General features: G+C 40.9%; 1 protein-coding gene across 1 annotated transcript in view; it reads right to left on the bottom strand.

Annotated features, from left to right (window-relative positions):
• Positions 1–190: 190 nt before the first annotated feature.
• The window catches only part of ell (elongation factor RNA polymerase II), a 136,424-nt gene continuing 118,043 nt past the window's right edge, over positions 191–18,571 (bottom strand). The window contains exons 8-12 of the mRNA XM_072244570.1: positions 17,648–18,152; positions 10,730–10,796; positions 9,914–10,085; positions 6,525–6,569; positions 191–5,871 (exon numbers count right to left, since the gene is read on the bottom strand). Of these exons, the coding sequence (XP_072100671.1) occupies positions 5,755–5,871; positions 6,525–6,569; positions 9,914–10,085; positions 10,730–10,796; positions 17,648–18,152 (906 nt within the window). The 3' untranslated portion in view covers positions 191–5,754. The remainder of the gene's footprint in view (positions 5,872–6,524; positions 6,570–9,913; positions 10,086–10,729; positions 10,797–17,647; positions 18,153–18,571) is intronic.

Below are 18,571 nucleotides of genomic sequence, written 5' to 3'. Positions count from 1 at the left end.
TATAAGCCAGGAAATAAAAACACAAGCAAGTAGTTATATTTATACATAATCATTAAATATTTGGTAATTCTACAATCTTCCTAGCTTGTCTTCCTCAATATTTACAACTTCATGATCAATTCCTTACCTATACAGGTTCACTCAAAAATATTACACAATGTAGAAACGCTTTAATCTGACATCTATAATATACTGTTCTCAAAAAATAGTTTTATTTAAACTGTGGAAGGTTCAAAAAAATTCAAATTCTTAACTTCTTAAGTATTTTTTCAGACCCAAGAGGGACTGGTATTGTAATACTGTGAACAAACTTGGCAACAGGTAGCAAGGCAGCAGAACAAGCTCACTACTCAAAATCTTGGAAAATTAAATAAATCAGAAAGAAATTTCATTGAAACTCTGGCATTGTGAGAGATGGAAATAAATGTGGATCTGTGAAACAAAATGGACCGTGCGGCAGTTAGAAAAGTCAGCCAGTGCCCAAAAGGTAGGCTTAGTTCTTTAAATCCCCAATCTGCCAATAGTGTCTCCCCAGCACTATTGTTTTTGAACTCCAGGTAACTGCATTGTGTTGGATTAGGAACTGCAGTCACTCTGCCAACTGACAGTTTCATCACCCACTGAACCCATTTCCCTGGAGCTCAGGCTATGGAGTATGGCAGTGGCATTCAGTAAGATCATGCAGGTAGTGCTTTACCACTGCACGTGCATAACAGAGGAAGGAAGAGATAGAGGTTTCTACTCATTGTGTTGCACACATTCAAAAGGGGATACTGTATATTTATATTGTGCCTTAATGCAAGTTTCAGATTCCTGACAAGGAATAAGTTACTTTGAAATACAAAATACGTGCAGGCATTGATTCAGTTTGTAATCCCACAAAATGTGCAAAGATGGATTGCACTGTCGGACTTTTCATGTCACATGGAATGCCTAAATAGATCATCAACCATGTGGCTGCCCTGCATGGACTAGCGAGCAACTCCACAGTCTTCTAACTCAGGGACAGGTCAGAAGAACACAATGAACTGCATTGATATTGGCTAGAAAAAAAGCATCAGGCATATCTGGGAGAAGTTGATAGATTTAAAAGAAGGGGAGGTGGTAAATGGAAATAGATAAGTAGTGTTTCACTGCAAAACCAGTGAAACTGAAGGGGAACACTGATTCCTAAACATGTCTCATTTCAGCATGTCAACTGCAAAACCACACACAAGTTCACTGGTTTTATCCAGTGAACTTGAAGGAAAGGTCATACAAACCCTGTAGTAGCCGTGATCTTTGTACAAGGTTCGTCAAAGGCATTATATTCAATAATATTTTGAACAAGTGAAAAGTATGAATTGGTGACTAGGGCAGAGGAGTTAATGCAATAACATTGGAGTAGGACTCAAAAACTGGTTGGAATCCAATATGGGAGAGCACCACAATCAGGAACTCGTTCTCCAACAAATATTCTATACTTAACTGTGTGAAATTCAAAAATCACTCCAGTACCTCAAAGGCTTAAAGATATAGCATGTACAAATCATTAACAACACAGACCTGTGTCTTGGAACTGTCCCCTTTTCAATTCAAAATATACATTTAATAAATCAAAATTTAAGGCTTCATTTGCATAGAACTTCAGATGTGAGACCAGCACTAACCTTAATAATTAGATAAAATTTGGGAATAGTGGGGGGAGGGGAAGGGAGCCCCTGTCTGTAAGTGTCTATAGTGAGGAGAGATTAGTGTTCTAAAAAAGACCAAGGCTTTAAAAAAATGGAAGCAATATTCAGGACTTGCTGTTAATTGAATGTCCCTCCTACCACCATATTATAAGTCAAGCTCTTTGTACTTGCTGTACATTGAAAATCCACCTCCTCCGCGCCACCCCCCCCCCCACCACAACAACAACCTGACTTTTCAGAATCTTTCCTGGATGTGATATTTTTGCTGCTGCTCTTTATTTGCCTCCTCCACTGTGCCAAGACAGAGTTAAAACATTAGCTGTAAACTGCCATCCAGAGAGACAATTTGTGGATTGCCCTTTCGCCCTGGTTGTTGGGTGCCCCTTTACTCAACTGCATGGAAGCTGCAATACTTGCAGAAATTGGAAGTTTAGCTGCACTTTCAGCGAGTTCACAGGATGCCAGCTCTAGCTAAACAGAGCCCTGTGGGTTGTCCACAGGACCATGTCACTCCTAAGATAACCAATCAGCTGTGAGTAACCCAAGTTGCATCAGCTTTTCAGGGTCTACTTGCTGGCTGTCTGTAAGCATGAAATGAAAAGGATCCTGGTACTAATTCTAAACCTCACTGGAAAAGAGGTTGCTGACTGAACAAGCATTACTTCTTGGGGGTCAGTGCAATGGTATTGCCTCCAATATCAGTATTCAAGGTGCTGAACCCACCCACTAACCATCTGTTGGAATTGATAGAATTACCATTAAGTGATTGTTTTATAATTAATTTTTTCATGAATCATTGCTTCAAAAATACATAGTGGGACCCATACTAAAGAAAATATGTGTTGAGTTACTGTAAGTACATCAGTGCCCACATGGGTCATTTTAATCCCTTGTATTTCATATAAGGGATGGATTGGTGTTTAGATCCTCGTCATCCGAAGTAAAAATTTGGTGTTTTGTTTCTCCCCTTTCTTCTCGAGGTCCTGTCACAGTGAGGCAGGTGGTTATAATGATAACCACAGTCTAAAATTCTGGTGCTTCCACCTTTCTTCAAAGCTGTGATTTCCATTGTATACTTTTTATGGGCAGCTAATGGCTGCCGTCTCATATCTCTGTTTTAGTTCATGTCCCATACAATAGATGCTGATATCAACACCATTATCTATCCTACCTTTCCTCTTGATATGAGTCTTTCTTTTCCCCATCCCAGAAGACCCATCAGCTTTTCTATGGATGCTGGATTGAAGCATTGACAAAGGCACATTTAGTTTAATTTAAATGTCTGAGAAAAGATTTTTTTTTTATTCATCACAATGAGCACTCTACAGTAAGATGAGGAACACTCTTACAGTTTGAAATATCTAGAAGAACTGTTAAAGACCTGAATGGAATCAAGTGTTAGATAATTGCCCATCTTAGGTCTTTACATATCTTCCTCCTTTTAGTTTATCTTCTTTTTATGCCCGAGCTAGTCCAAGCTTGTGTAATAGACAAGAAAGATAATTAAAAAATCTATTTTATTTAGCAGGCAGCACCTAGGTCTAGTACCAGAGATTGAGTAAACAAGCAATTTAACCAACAATTTCAAATTCTTTCTTAAGCCTTCTAATTTCTGCTACTTTGTAATTGCTGTACTTTTCTCTGAGTCCCAGACATGCCCACACATGCATATTACACTTGTCAGAAAAGCCCATTGAAGAATATGTATTTGAGGTGTGTAAGAACTACAATTAACAATTTCATTATTGGAGCAAAAAAAATTTCCAGCTCTATACTTCATTGCAGTGAGTAACCTGAGGGACACAATCACGAACTACATTCAGTGCTAACTAGCTTTCATCCCAAATATTGTTCAGGCTGGTCTGTGTATTTAGGAGATGGGTTTCGTGCAGACAATAAGGAAACAGTATTCACCTATTTCATCCTGCTATCTATTTTCTAAAAGTTTTGAATGGATCTCTGGTCAGTCACAGAAAAAGTAGATTCCTTGAGTTCCTACTGCATTCACTGCAGCTGTAGGTAACTGAGAAGCTACATTCATTGACCCTCTGTCCCCTTTCTCCCAACTCTTCATTCCCAGTGTCTACAGAGCTATTCAGACTGTTGTTTACAGACAGGGAACTCTCCTCAGAGGTTTGAGATGTTATAATCCTTTCTTCCACAATTTTATTTTAAGTAAAAAATTTCTTTGAAATGTAAGCTGTTAATTGCTTAAACACAGGCTATGGTCAGGAGTTGAATATTCAGATTTGAGTTTTAATTTCACTGCTGATTGAAATAATCAGAAAACATTGCCCCTCATTAATCAGCAGTACTGAAGAGGCTTAAGTCCTCTTTATTGAATAGGATAGGATTCTATATTCAAGGTTGATGGTAGAGATGAGAAACATGTTTGAGTGCAGAAACTGAATCCTGCAGCAAACATTTTTTGACTGTAAGCTTTTCCCGAGGGTCACTTTTCCCTAGGGTCTGTACATGCTCTCCCATCCCAGGAATCTGGAAAGATGCTTTCCAAATTCATGATATCATTGAATCACAGCATAAAGGGGGTGATTGACTGACCAAGTCTGACTTTTGTGCAGGCAGTAGGAGTTCACAGTGAAATACTAAACATTTATTATCCAAATACAGATATTGTTATTGGGTACTGGCACTGTAATCTACTTGGGTAGAACATTAAAACCCAACTGGCCACTCTATACCTGACACAAGTCCAAGAACCAGTACTTTCCACACCAGCTGTGACCATCACCTTCCAGGGTACCTCCTCTCTACTGACAATATCTGACAGAACTCCCACAAATGTGCACCTGCTAAAACACGGTTAATGCATTTCAGACTAATAAGGTGTGAGCTAGCCCAAGCCAAAGGAATTGTCATTTTTTAAAAATCTTGGATGATCAAACCAAAAGCCAACATGGAGTCAATCCCACCGGCTCAAATTAGATGGTCAGGTTCTGGTTGGCATAGCTTGGCTGCTTCTGTGATTATCAGTCAGGCAGAATGCCACTGATCATATTGCCTAGTGAAGGCTGTTGAGAACAGGGCTATTTCAGGGAATCTGTTTCCATCCTGGCATGAGCCTCTTGCAGCATAGTACTGGTTCCAGGCAGTTAACATCAACTTGAGGAAAGGTTAAATAAACTAGGCATATGTCGACTTTCACAGTAAATGATGATGGTAGAATGGAATGAGCATCGACAACCGGCCCAACCAGTAATTGTGGAAAACTAATGTTGCATTTGGAAAATTTTCCAGTGTTCCCAAGAGCCCTACATTAGTGATGTTTAGTAATCAAAGCATGTTTGGTCACAGGAAATTCAAATGTCAGATATATATAGTTTAAAACTTAGTTAGCGGCTCTATCAATGAATTCTTTAGGTGCAGAAGTATCTAAAATGGAAAGCAGCAAGAAATTTCTAACATAGAAAGCAGTACTGGGCACTTCTATATCCAGAGATAATAACATTGAAAAGCTTGGTATAGTAGGGGCTGAAGTCTTAACTGGTGTAATATTAAATGATTTCCAGCTTTCTTTAATGGGTAAATGACCACTTACTGAGTAAGTAATAATTTTAAGAATGTAAACATTACTTTTTGTGGGGAAGTCACAGAATGCTTTGCATTGCAATGCTTTCCCAGCAGTATACTTCCCAGTATCAGGTGGTTTTGAATTGGTTCTGGAACAGTTTACATTTTGCACATAGTGCTGATTGATATTGAGGATGTTCTGTCTCCAGCTTCTGTGATGTCTCCCTGATTACTCTGTAGCACCTTCCAGGAGTAAGCCCTCACTTTGGTCTTGGCCTTCAGGACATTTCAACATAGAGCAGCTGAACCAGCAAACTCGTTTATTCTGTTTTAAAGGTGTAACTGTACTCCCAGATATCACATGAACATCTGAAGTTCTATGCAAATGAAGCCTTAAATTTTGATTTATTAAATGTATATTTTGAATATGCTGCAGTTTCATCTTCTTGAAGCGGACACACAGGAGAAGCTGGAAACATAATTAGATGCAATTGTTTGCCGTCACGCTCCCCTCTCTCTCTCTCTCACACACAATGGTAATTAAGATGGGCTAACGCCAGGATTGTAATTGCTTCTGGTCATACTCTGCTATTAGTTTCTTAATGTGAGCCAGTTTGTTGTGCAGATATTCACAGCGGTACTTCTCTTGGCTGTAGTTGGGATTTGTCTGCATAAAACACAAAAACATAATTCCATCAGACACAGCAACTCATTCACACAGTTTGCATTCCTATAGTCTCAGCAGCTTAAAGTAATATTTCACTGACATTGCCATTTGGGAATGACACATTACTATGAGGAGTGTGGGATGGTGGAATTAGTTTGAGATGGAGACAGAGCTACAAGGAGTCAGCAAGGCAATGGGATTTCTTTGGGATTCAGGTACAGAGTGGAACAATGGGATCAATTTTGCCCAACTCTAGGAAAGAATCAGTACACAGATGAAGATTCAAATAATTTTCTTCTGTAGTGTAAACCCAAATGACTGCAACTCTCAGCAAAGAGCAAAAGCAGAGGATCAAAATTGACTCTAAGAGTACAGTTGACATTTCAGGATGAATGGTCTCAGCCCAAAACGTCATGTCCTCTTTTCCATCGATGCTGCCTGGCCTGCTGAGTTCCTCCAGCATTTTGTGCGCGATGCTTGGATTTCCAGCATCTGTAGATTTTCTCTTGTTTGTGATTGGATTCTATCCTACTGGTCAAGTAAGAAATTACCTTCTCTACCCACTATGTTATTGGTTTAATCCCTGGTCTGAGAAAGGGTTTAGCAATTAACCTTGGAGCACAATTTATTTGCTATTTTGCTCAAACACTTACCTTTTTAATTTTACGATATTCCTGTAAAATTTGATCATGGATGCTCTGCAGGAAAGCAACACATACATAAAAATTCAGTAAACAGTTTTGTTACAAGAATATGGGCATGACATTATAGACTTTACTATGAACAAGTGACAATTCCCCAGGTCAAACAATTAAGGTATAATAGGACTTGTTCATTCAATTAGAAACCAATTGCTTTGGTACACTTTGTGCAGGCAAACAAATCCATTCAAAATTCCATGAGCACTGCTCAAATGTACCATAGCAAGGCAGAGCTAAAGAGTGATAAAATGCCAGCCCTGCCTTTCCCTAGCCTTCCCCACTCAACAATAGCTCAAATCAGGGAAAAAAACAGCCACATAAATATATAAACAGCTTTAAGCCACTGCGTGCGTGCCAAACACACAGTGGCACTCCCTAGTTGTATTTTGATTGCTGATTTCAGTTCAGGGATTGGCAAAGGCAAATAAGGTCAGTAGGGTTGGGAAGACACATCAATACTACATGGCATTTAGTCAACCTGCACTTTAAAAAGAACAATGGGTTACACCACTCTTAAATAGACAGACTACGCCTAACAACCAGTTCAAACTGGATGATCATATCTGATTGCATACAGAAAAATCATGAAAGACAGTGCAAATTAACCTGACAATATCACTCTCACAATGGATAAAGAGCATATAGCACAGCTGTCAGCAGCTTGTCCAGGATGGTCTGGGTCAAGGAAAGAGGCAATTAAAGGAGAGGGAGAATAAAGGGCTAGATAAAGCAGAAGCTGAAAGGGGTGAGAAACTGGGAGAGGGTGAATGAACTGGGGCCAGAATCAAAATCAGGTTGATTATTGTCATTATTTTAAGTAGCAAGTAAGATAATGGCATATTGCCATTTGAAAACTGTAAGTCTCGTCAAGAGTGAGTCTTAATTGTACGAATAAAAAGAAAGAAGTTGTAAATGGAGTGGCCATTGTTGGAGTGGGCCAATGTTAGAGTCAAGCTTTGGCTTAATGGGCTTCAGCAAGACCAGACAGAGGCAAAAAGATGCTGCAGCTTATAGAGTCATTTGGTTGATTGCAGAACTTCAGCTTAAGAAATTAGAGCCAAAGGCAGGATGGTCGTTAATGCAATGGAATGCTCCTCTTGTAAGATGTGGGACTGCAGGGTACTTAACTGATGACAACATCTGCAGGAAGTGCACCCAACTTCAGCTCCTGACTGACAAGATCAAGGAACTGGAGCTGGATGTACTCAGGAATATCCAGGAGGCTGAGACTTCATACATGAGGCTTTTACTGAGGTGGTCACAGCCAGAGTGTAGGCTTCAGATGGGTGACCACCAGAAGTAAAGGGAGTAAGCAGTTAGTGCAGGATTCCCCTCTGGCCACTCCCCTCAGTGACAAGTATACTCTTCTGGACACTGTGGCCAGCTCTGAGGCTCAGCAGGGAAGGGTAAAGTCAGGTAGTGCGAAAGTGATAGGAGACTCAATAGATGGGGGATGGACAGGAAATTCTGTAGCTGTGAAAGACACCAGGATGGTATGTTACCTCCCAGGTGATAGGTCAAGGATGTCTCAGAGCAGCTGCAGAATAGTCTCAAGAGGGAGGGTGAGCAACCAGAGATTCTGGTGCACATTGGCACCAATGACATAGGCAGAAAAGGGGAAGAGGTCCTGCACAGTGAGTGTAGGGTGTTAGGAAAGAAGCTGAAGATAAGGACCTCCAAGGTAGTAATCTTAATACTACTCCATGCTAGTCAGGGTAGGAATAGAATGATAGTACAGATGAATGAGTGGCTGAGGATCTGGTGCAGGAGCAGGGTTTCAGATTCCTGGATCAATAAAATCTCATCTGGGGAAGATATTGTATGACCTATATGACAATAACAGGTTACACCTGAAGCCAAGGAGCAACCAATATCCTTGCAGGTAGGTTTGCTAGAGCTAAACTAATCTGGCAGGGGATGGGAACCGGAGCGATAGGGCTAAAGATGAGGCAATTGGTGTACAAGTAGATGCAATGTGTAGTGAGAATGTGAGAAATGATAAACAGACGATAGGACAAAATTGTAGTTAGTGGGTAAAATCGAAAAGGGTGATGAATACAGGACTGAAGGTGTTATATTTGAATCCACGCAGTATATGGAATAAGGTAGATGATCTTGTGGCGGTTGAGAAATTGGCAGTTATATATTTTTCAACTGCGCCACAAGATCATCTACCTTATTCCGTGGCAGTGAAAGTTATGACACTGTGGGCATCACTGAGTCATGGCTAAAAGAAGATCATAGTTGTGAGCTTAACCTCCAAGGATACACATTGTATTGAAAAGACAGGCATGTAGGCAGAGGGAATTCCGCAAAAAAAACAAAGGTGACATAGAATCGGAAGATGTGGAATCCTTGTGGGTAGAGTTAAGAAACTGCAAAGGTGAAAAGACAACATACACAAAATGCTGGAGAAACTCATCAGATTAGGCAGCATCCATGGAAATGAACAGTCAACATTTCAAGCCAGGACCCTTCTTCCAGGCAGGCCAAAGTAAACATGGTTTCCTTAAGAGGAAACCTTGCCTGGCAAATCTGTTGGAATTTTTTGAGAAATAACAAGCAGGATGGACAAGGGAGAGTCAGTGGATATTGATTACTTGGGTTTTTCAGAAAGCCTTTGACAAGATGCCACACATGGAGCTGCTTGTGGGGAGAACATTACCATTAGTGGGAGAGTCTAGAACAAGAGTGCACAGCACCAGAATAGAGGAATGTCCATTTAGAACAGAAATGAGGAGAGATTTCTTTAGCCAGAGAGTGGTGAATCTGTGGAATTCATTTGCACAGATGGCTGTGGAGGCCAAATCACTGAGTACATTTAAAGCACAGGTTGATAGGTTCTTGATTAGGCAGAGGCTCAAAGTTACAAAGAGAAGGCAAAAGAATGGGTTAAGAGGGATAATAAATCAGCCATGAGGGAATGACAGAGCAGACTCAATGGACTGAATGGCCCAATTCTGCTCCTATGTCTCATGGTCTTATTATCACTTACATGTCGTGAAATATATTGTGTTTTGTGGCAGCAGTACAGTGCAATACCTGAGACTGTACAGTCCAATGGCGGGGGTGGGGGGGCGGTGGAGATTAAGTGAAGGGATTGTTAGGGGAAGGAACCAGGATTAGGGTGAGAATGAAGGGACTTGAGAAGTTGGATAAAAGGATGAAACTATTGAAAGAGCATGTGAAGAATTCAAAGAAGAAATGTTGCTTTACTACCTTGCTAGGTATGCAAATACATACAAATACATGAATGAAAAGGGGCTTGCCAACACATGTGAGGAATAGGCACTACAGACAGTGCAAATGTTTTATTGAAAGGAATAAAAATGCTCTTATACCTTGTAGTCAGCAGTCCCCGGTGAAAGTTGTTTCAGTTCAGCGTCCAACTGTGTGAACCGCCTGGTGATGCTCTCTATCCTGGAGTGCAGGTCTCTGTACTCACTATACTCTGCATTGAAATCGGTTTTATAACCTTGCCTCTGCTCTTGTGATGTAATTGCTGCATATTTACTGAGGGAGAAATCCAAACCAGACAGCGCTTAATTGGCAAGTCCAAAAGAATAAGCAGCTCTAGCTTTTACTTTATTAATAATATAAAAACAATGCAAAACTGCTCAGGTACAGAAGGTACTTTGCAACTGTTAAAATGACCACATAATCTCTTTGAAATACTGACTGAGGAATAATTATCAGCCACAGTTGGAACTACCTTGCTCTTGGTTGGAACAGAACCATGGGATTGCTAATATTGACTTGAGAGGGCAGACATTGCCTCTTATTTAATGGTTCACCAACAATGCAGCATTGCCTCAAATATTTGAGTCTGTATTTGAATAAAGACAACTGAAACAGACTTTTACCCACAGCCTTCTGACCCAGAGGCAGATATGATACCTACTAAGTCACGGCTAATAACATTTTGAGTTACTGAACCATCAGATCCCGAACATCCTATTCAATTTCCAATGTCCAGAAAATCAGCTGAATGGGACAGAAATCAACCCAATCTTGATTGTAGTGACCTGCATTGGTGAGAATGTTTTGGAGAAATCTGGACCAGTCTTTGATGCAGACAAGAATACTAATTGCAAAGCAGCATCAAAACACCAGAGGGAAGTTGTGGAATGGGAAGCTCCTTCACAATTTTTACTTACAGTAAATAATCAGGCACATCCGATGTTGAATCCGGAACACTGGAGCTGTTGCACATCCCGTTCAAGCCTACAAGAAGACAAAGTGATGTATACAACAAAGAAAGAACAACTGAAAACATTACTAATCACAGCTAGATCCTCCATAGTGCCTCCTCCAGATTTCTGATACCAGAAACATTTCACCCTTCCAAATCCCACTCTCTTTACCCCCTTACATGGAATAGAAGTTTCTCCTCAAACAGGGCACAAAAAGCTCCTGTAACATTTACCACTAACCCTCATAATCCCAACGTGGGTGATCACAGTCTGACCATGACCAGAATGTTCTTGACAAAATTTTCTACAGAAGTGGTTTCCTATTACCTTCTTCCGGGCAGTGTCTTTCAAAATGGGTGACCCCAGCCATTATCAATACCCTTCAGAGACTGTCTCAGCAACACACACAAAATGCTTGAGGAGCTCAGCAGGCCAGGCAGCATCTGTGGAAAAGAGTAAACAGCCGACATTTCGGGTTGAGACCCCTCATCATGCATTTTGTGTGTGTTGCTTAGATTTCCAGCATCTGCAGATTTTCTCGTTTCTCTTCAGAGATTGTCTGCCTGGTGTCAGTGGTCGCCACAACACTTAATGAACGAAGCTCAATACCCTCCAACTAGAGAGCAGGATTAGAATAAAATCAGAAAATGTTGCAACTACTCCACAGGTTGGGCAGCATCTGTGGAGAGCTGAAGGTCATTAACTGAAAATGTTAACTGTTTCTCTTGTCACAGATGCTGTTAGCCATTGAGCATTTGCAATATTTTGTTTTTATTTCAGATTTTCAGCATCTGCAGCCTTCTTTCAAAGTAGTTTGGAGGTCCTTTCAATGGGTCATTAGTCTCCTGCAATACTACCTCATAGACCTTGATAGTCCAAAAAAAAGGAGCTTCCATTTTCCACCCATTTCCCCCTCTCTGCAAAGGAATCAGAACATTACTACTGCGAAGCAAATGGCAAGTTGCAGGCATGCATTTGGTTGCCATAGTTTTCTAGTTTTCTCAACTGCTTCTACAGTATTGGAGGTTTGTAACACTGTTCCCAATAATAAAGGTATCAGGTGAGATTCTGGAACACGTAGAGCCATCACTCAGTGAAGGCAAACTCTGATGCAGTCCCCTTCAGTGTGCTGGCACAGCCTTTGGTATCTGACAAACTGATGGTCTACCAGGCAGCAATAATCCCTGCCCACCCATCTACTTCTGAGACCAAAAATACCTACCTTGGCACAAGAAGGCACCAGAAAAAATATTGTTAATGTTCTCCAAACCCACTGAAAGGGTAAGTGCACTTGCCCTAGCAAACATCCCAGTATCAAGTTGTAATTTCACCCATTAATCCCGTGCCCAATATAACACTCACAAACATTCTACTCTGACCTCTGTAACAGGAAGAGGTTACCAGGACACCAGAGCAAAAGGTTCTTGACAACAAAATAAAACACAGCACTCCCATTGAATCCTGGGAATCCAAAGTGGAGCAGCATTTGGGAAATATTGAGAATGCTGAATTGGTGCACTGGGAGCAGATGGAGCCCATGTAAACAGGAGAGTACCATCTCACAAACTATCCACCTTCGGTCTCATCCATGGAAAAATCTGCTTTCCTCTATCACCTTCAAGTCAGACAAACTGCCTGACCGAAAAATGGTAGTGGGAGTATACTGTGTAGTTTGCCAGTGGTGCAAAAATCACCAAAAAAATCTCTGCTGAAGTCTACAAGTGCTGGTCATCACATCCACTGCACTATGTCCAAATCTAACAGAGGACAAGACAGAGATGTTGGCTGCTGTGAAGATCTGCATCCTAGATGTGAAACCTATTGTCCCTGCTCTTTTCTGGCAATGTTTTAAGGTCAAACATCTACCAATAGCAGAGCCAGCAAGAAGTTACTAATTGGAACTAGTAAGACCAGAGAGAATTCTACCATGTCATGCCCGTGCATTCACATACACAATCAACCTAGGTGAACAATGCAGTAATTCCCAGTTGCTGGGTTCACCAAACAGACTAGGAAACCTTGGCCGGAGAAACTACTGCAGGCAGAGCCCTCTGGTGGTGTCTTCACATGCAAAAGACTACTAAAAGGTGAAGCCAACACTGTGCTGGGAAAATATGGGAAGTACAATAAACAGAGAAATAGTGACAAAATAAAGCAAGTCTGCTGGGCACGGGAAAGGCAAATTGCAGGACCACGGTACTTCAGCATCCATGTACGACAGATTACCCCAGCCAAAGTAAAATTTGTAGAAAACTTCCACTTCACAGCAGGAAGTATTAAGGAAAGTTGCTTTCAATTTTTACTACAGAATTTACCAAAACTACGATGAAATGTTAAGGGAGCCAATCAATCACATTCAGCAGGTTTTCTACATAAGCAGGAAATGTTGGAAATACTCAGCAAGCTAGGTAACATTTGTGGGAAAAAGAGCAGTTAACATTGCAGTTTGAGGGACTTTCATCAAAATGACATAATATTCAGCTTTGGTATGGTCACTTCCATGATAGTGTCCCACCACCATAGCCCTGGCAGATTATTTTGCTCATTTCTTGTTCATTTGTTTGCCTCCTTTGAACTTCAGAGGGCTTTGGGTTATCTTGTACTGGTGTCTCATTGCTAGTCAAATTCCAGATCAGAACTGCAAGATCCATCAGTGTTGGTGTCTTGAGATTCATTATAATTGCTGGCAACAGAGTTAGAAATTGTTCACATGGCTCTCTCAGAGTTAACTAAATCCAACACAATGCTAAGGAATCTTCCTCATAAGCAGCAAAGGTGTTGAAGCAAAATGGGAGGATCTATCCAGCAAAAGGGCTGGATGGTTTGGAGTTTGTAAAATGTGTGCAGGATAGTTTTTTGCAGCAATACAAAGAGGTACCTCCTGTTAGGGAATGAGATAGGTCAGGTGACGGAGGTATGTGTTGGGGAGCACTGCGGGTCCAGTGATCACAACGCTATTAGTTTCAATATAATTATGGAGAAGGATAGGTCTGAACCCAGGATTGAGATTTTTGATTGGAGAAAGGCTAACTTTAAGGAGATGCGAAAGGATTTAGAAGGAGTGGATTGGGACAATTTGTTTTATGGGAAGGATGTAATAGAGAAATGGAGGTCATTTAAAGGTGAAATTTTGAGGGTACCGAATCTTTATGTTTCCGTTAGGTTGGAAGGAAAGGTTAAAAGTTTGAGAGAGCCATGGTTTAAGGGATATTGGAAACTTGGTTCGGAAAAAGAGAGATCTCTACAATAAATATAGGCAGCATGGAGTAAATGAAGTGCTTGAGGAATATAAAGAACGTAAAAAGAATCTTAAGAAAAAAATTAGAAAAGCTAAAAGAAGATACGAGGTTGCTTTGGCAAGTAAGGTGAAAATAAATCCAAAGGGTTTCTACAGTTATATTAATAGCAAAAGGATAGTGAGGGATAAAATTGGTCCCTTAGAGAATCAGAGTGGATAGCTATGTGTGGAACCAAAAGAGATGGGGGAGATTTTGAACAATTTCTTTTCTTCGGTATTCACTGAGAAGGATATTGAATTGTGTAAGGTAAGGGAAACAGGTAGGGAAGTTATGGAAACTATGATGATTAAAGAAGAGGAAGTATTGGCGCTTTTAAGGAATATAAAAGTGGATAAGTCTCCGGGTCCTTACAGGATATTCCCTAGGACCTTGAGTGAGTGCAAGCAGGCTTTTTCCACTGAGGCAAGGGGAGAAAAAAACCAGAGGACATGGGTTAAGGGTGAGGGGGGGAAAAGTTTAAAGGGAACATTAGAGGGGAAAAGCTTAAAGGGAACATTAGGGGGGGCTTCTTCACACAGAGAGTGGTGGGAGTATGGAATGAGCTGCCAGACGAGGTGGTAAATGCGGGTTCTTTTTTTAACATTTAAGAATAAATTGGACAGATACATGGATGGGAGGTGTATGGAGGGATATGGTCCGTGTGCAGGTCAGTCGGACTAGGCAGAAAATGGTTCGGCACAGCCAAGAAGGGCCAAAGGGCCTGTTTCTGTGCTGTAGTTTCTACGGTTCTTTGGAAGTTAGCGTAGAAATAGCAGGGGCTCTGACAGAAATATTTCAAATGTCATTAGAAATGGGGATGATGCTGGATGATAGGCGTATTCCTCATGTTGTTCCATTGTTTAAAAAGGGTTCTAAGAGTAAACCTAGCAATTATCGGCCTGTAAGTTTGACGTCAGTGGTGGGTAAGTTAATGGAAAGTATTCTTAGAGATGGTATATATAATTATCTGGATAGACAGGCTCTGATTAGGAACAGTCAACATGGATTTGTGCATGGAAGGTCATGTTTGACAAATCTTATTGAATTTTTTGAAGAGGTTACTAAGAAAGTTGACGAGGGCAAAGCGGTGGATGTTGTCCATATGGACTTCAGTAAGGCCTTTGACAAGGTTCCACACGGAAGGCTAGTTAGGAAGGTTCAATCGTTAGGCATTAATATTAAAGTAGTAAAATGGATTCACAGTGGCTAGATGGGAGATGCCAGAGAGTAGTGGTGGATAACTGTTTGTCAGATTGGAAGCCGGTGACTAATGGTGTGCCTCAGGGATCTGTACTGGGTCCAATGTTGTTTGTCATTTACATTAATGATCTGGATGATGGGGTGGTAAATTGGATTAGTAAGTATGCAGATGATACTAAGATAGGTGGCGTCATGGATAATGAAGTAGGTTTTCAAAGCTTGAAGAGAGATTTAGGCCAGTTAGAAGAGTGGGCTGAAAGATGGCAGATGGAGTTTAAAGCTGATAAGTGTGAGGTGCTACATTTTGGTAGGACTAATCAAAATAGGATATACATGGTAAATGGTAGGGCATTGAAGAATGCTGTAGAACAGAGGGAACTAGGGATAATGGTGCATAGTTTCCTGAAGGTGGAATCTCATGTGGATAGGGTGGTGAAGAAAGCTTTTGGTATGCTGGCCTTTATAAGTCAGAGCACTGAGTATAGGAGTTGGGATGTAATGTTAAAATTGTACAAGGCATTGATACGGCCAAATTTGGAATATTGTGTACAGTTCTGGTTGCCGAATTATAAAAAGGATGTCAACAAAATAGAGAGAGTATAGAGAAGATTTACTAGAATGTTACCTGGGTTTCATCACCTAAGTTACAGACAAAGGTTGAACAAGTTGGGTCTTTATTCTTTGGAGCGTACAAGGTTGAGGGGGGACTTGATAGAGGTATTTAAAATTACGAGGGGGATAGATAGAGTTGACGTGGATAGGCTTTTTCCATTGAGAGTAGGGAAGATTCAAACAAGAGGACATGAGTTGAGAGTTAGGGGGCAAAAGTTTAGGGGTAACACGAGGGGGAACTTTACTCAGAGAGTGGTAGCTGTGTGGAACGAGCTTCCAGTAGAAGTGGTAGAGGCAGGTTCGATATTGTCATTTAAAGTAAAATTGGATAGCCATATGGACAGGAAAGGAACGGAGGGTTATGGGCTGAGTGCAGGTCGGTGGGACTAGGTGAGAGTAAGCGTTCGGCACGGACTAGAAGGGCCGAGATGGCCTGTTTCTGTGCTGTAATTGTTACATGGTTATTAATAGAACAACTTGATATATTCAACACACATTAATCACATTATACAACAACATCCTAGATTATGTTACCACCATCCTTGTGTACTTTCTGACTTCACAGCAAGACAGAGCTACAGGTCTAGATGGCAGATAGCTGATTTAGTCAGGAGGATGTGTCCTTAGTATTGACTCCAGATCCCATTAAATCTAAGGACATAGTCAAAGCATGATTTGCTTATGATACTGAAAGTGCGCTTCATGGAGAATAATTCTCAGTGAAGAAGACAGATTTAAGAGAAGTTTGGATAAGCACATGGATGGAAGAGGTATGAAAGTCATGAGGTACACTCTGAAAAGATCTGAGGTCAAAGCTGAACATCCACAAACACCCAAGAATTGTACTCCACCAAAATCTATAACATGAAATGTCAACCACAGTAGAACATTTACCATGAGCCCCCATCACTGAGCCTGCTCTGCCCATTAACAGGATCATGACTAATCTAACATCCCTGAAGCCCACATTCCTGCCACTGCCCCAAGTCACACCTATTACAAATGATGTCGACTACTGCTCATAATGCAAATATCTACAGCTGCTTCAATGACATCTTTCCTCCTTCGGTATCAGATGCTGATGTTCATAGATGTTAAGTTCCATATACATCTCAGATAATGAAATAATTATTGAATCCATCCCAAACATCCTTGGGGGTCTGCAATGAATAGAAGTGTACTTGGACTAGCCACGTAAATTCATCGACTACATACCAGGTCAAAAGCTAGTACCCTACAGGAGTGACTCACCTTTTCTCTGCTGAAAGCAGTTCCAGTGTCAAGAGACAAACAATCTTCCACTAATCTGATTAACAGTATTCCAGCAACACTGAAGAAACTCTCTGAACCATTCGATACAAAATGCCACTTGATTTGCATTCCAGCTACCAACTAACCTGACGTCGAAAGTTAAGTGCCTACATTCCATGACAGATGATAAAAGTTTGCTAAACAACTACAAAGATGTATTGAAGTTAAATCATAAAGATGGACTAACAGTGGATCACATGATGAGAATAGAGATAGTCATGCACATTCAAATGGGCATGGCACTGCCTTCTCTATAGTCAGAAAGGCCTTAATTGCAGGTTGATACATGTGTAAGTTATAGACATAATACTGTGGAGTGTGGCAAAGACAGCTCGAGAAGACAAACAAATTCAGTAAAGACAGCAATGATGTAAGTCTCTGAACTGGAATGGTGGTGTCCAGTACTCTCATAACTGGAATTACTAACAAATGGAACTAACATTTTTTTGAAAAGGGAGAGCCTGGCCAGCTTAACACTCACCTGCAGGTTTCGGTACAGAATCTTTTTTCTGCTCCCTGCAGCTTTGAAGAAAATCAGAATTTCTTTCTCGTTCTCCACAATCCTCCTCAACTCCATCCTTCTCCCTTATTCGCTCCTTATCTTTGTGCTTTTTAGATTTTTTTCTTGACCTCAGGTGAGATAAAGAAGTGCTTGACGCGCTCGGATGAGACAAATGCGAAGGGAATGGACAACCAGGTCTCTCTGAGGCCCCCGGGCCTTCACAACCCCTGCCATTCTGGGTAGAATCATTGCTGGCGTCCAAGAGAGGTTCATGAGATCGCTGAACATCCCCCAGCATCGGCAAGGTGGAAGATGCGCTTCTAGAGTCAGGAGCAGCTGATTCAACGGTGGGAGCTGCTGCCTCTTTCCCATTAGAAGGATTTAACCTGCCATTCAAGGTTGGAGGAACTCGACTGGTCAAAAGAGATATCCTGGTTTTCTTATTGGCCAGTGGATCGATGAAATCATTAGGTACGGGCCGTTTCTAGAGAGAGGAAACACATTGTTATTTTGGTACAACTCAGTTTAATAGGAACTGTTCAATGTCACATCAGTAAACGGCTTTCTTCTTCACAAGGAACAATACTATTTTGAAGGCTGAGAGAAAATTCTCCAGGGAGGAGACAGGTGCATTAAAAAGGGATATGTGCAAGAAAATATGTTATTTAATGGGATGGATAGTAAATAAACATTGCAGCTTACAGTGACAAGGTTACTAGTCCTCAACAAGCTAAAATATGAGAATATAGGTATTTTCCTCCCTCAGCTTGTTGGGAATGTTTCATAACATAAATTGTGAGTCACCCAATGTCTTTGAGAGGATGAAGTCAGTAACTGATGAGGAACAACATTACAAGTTATGGAAACTTCACCAGATCAATGAAACAGTACAAGACAAGGTTC

The sequence above is a fragment of the Mobula birostris genome, chromosome 26 (genome assembly GCF_030028105.1).
Source record: "Mobula birostris isolate sMobBir1 chromosome 26, sMobBir1.hap1, whole genome shotgun sequence".
Classification (NCBI taxonomy): Eukaryota; Metazoa; Chordata; class Chondrichthyes; order Myliobatiformes; family Myliobatidae; genus Mobula; species Mobula birostris.
Note: the sequence above shows the minus strand (reverse complement) of the source record. Positions and strands in the feature narration are given on the sequence as shown.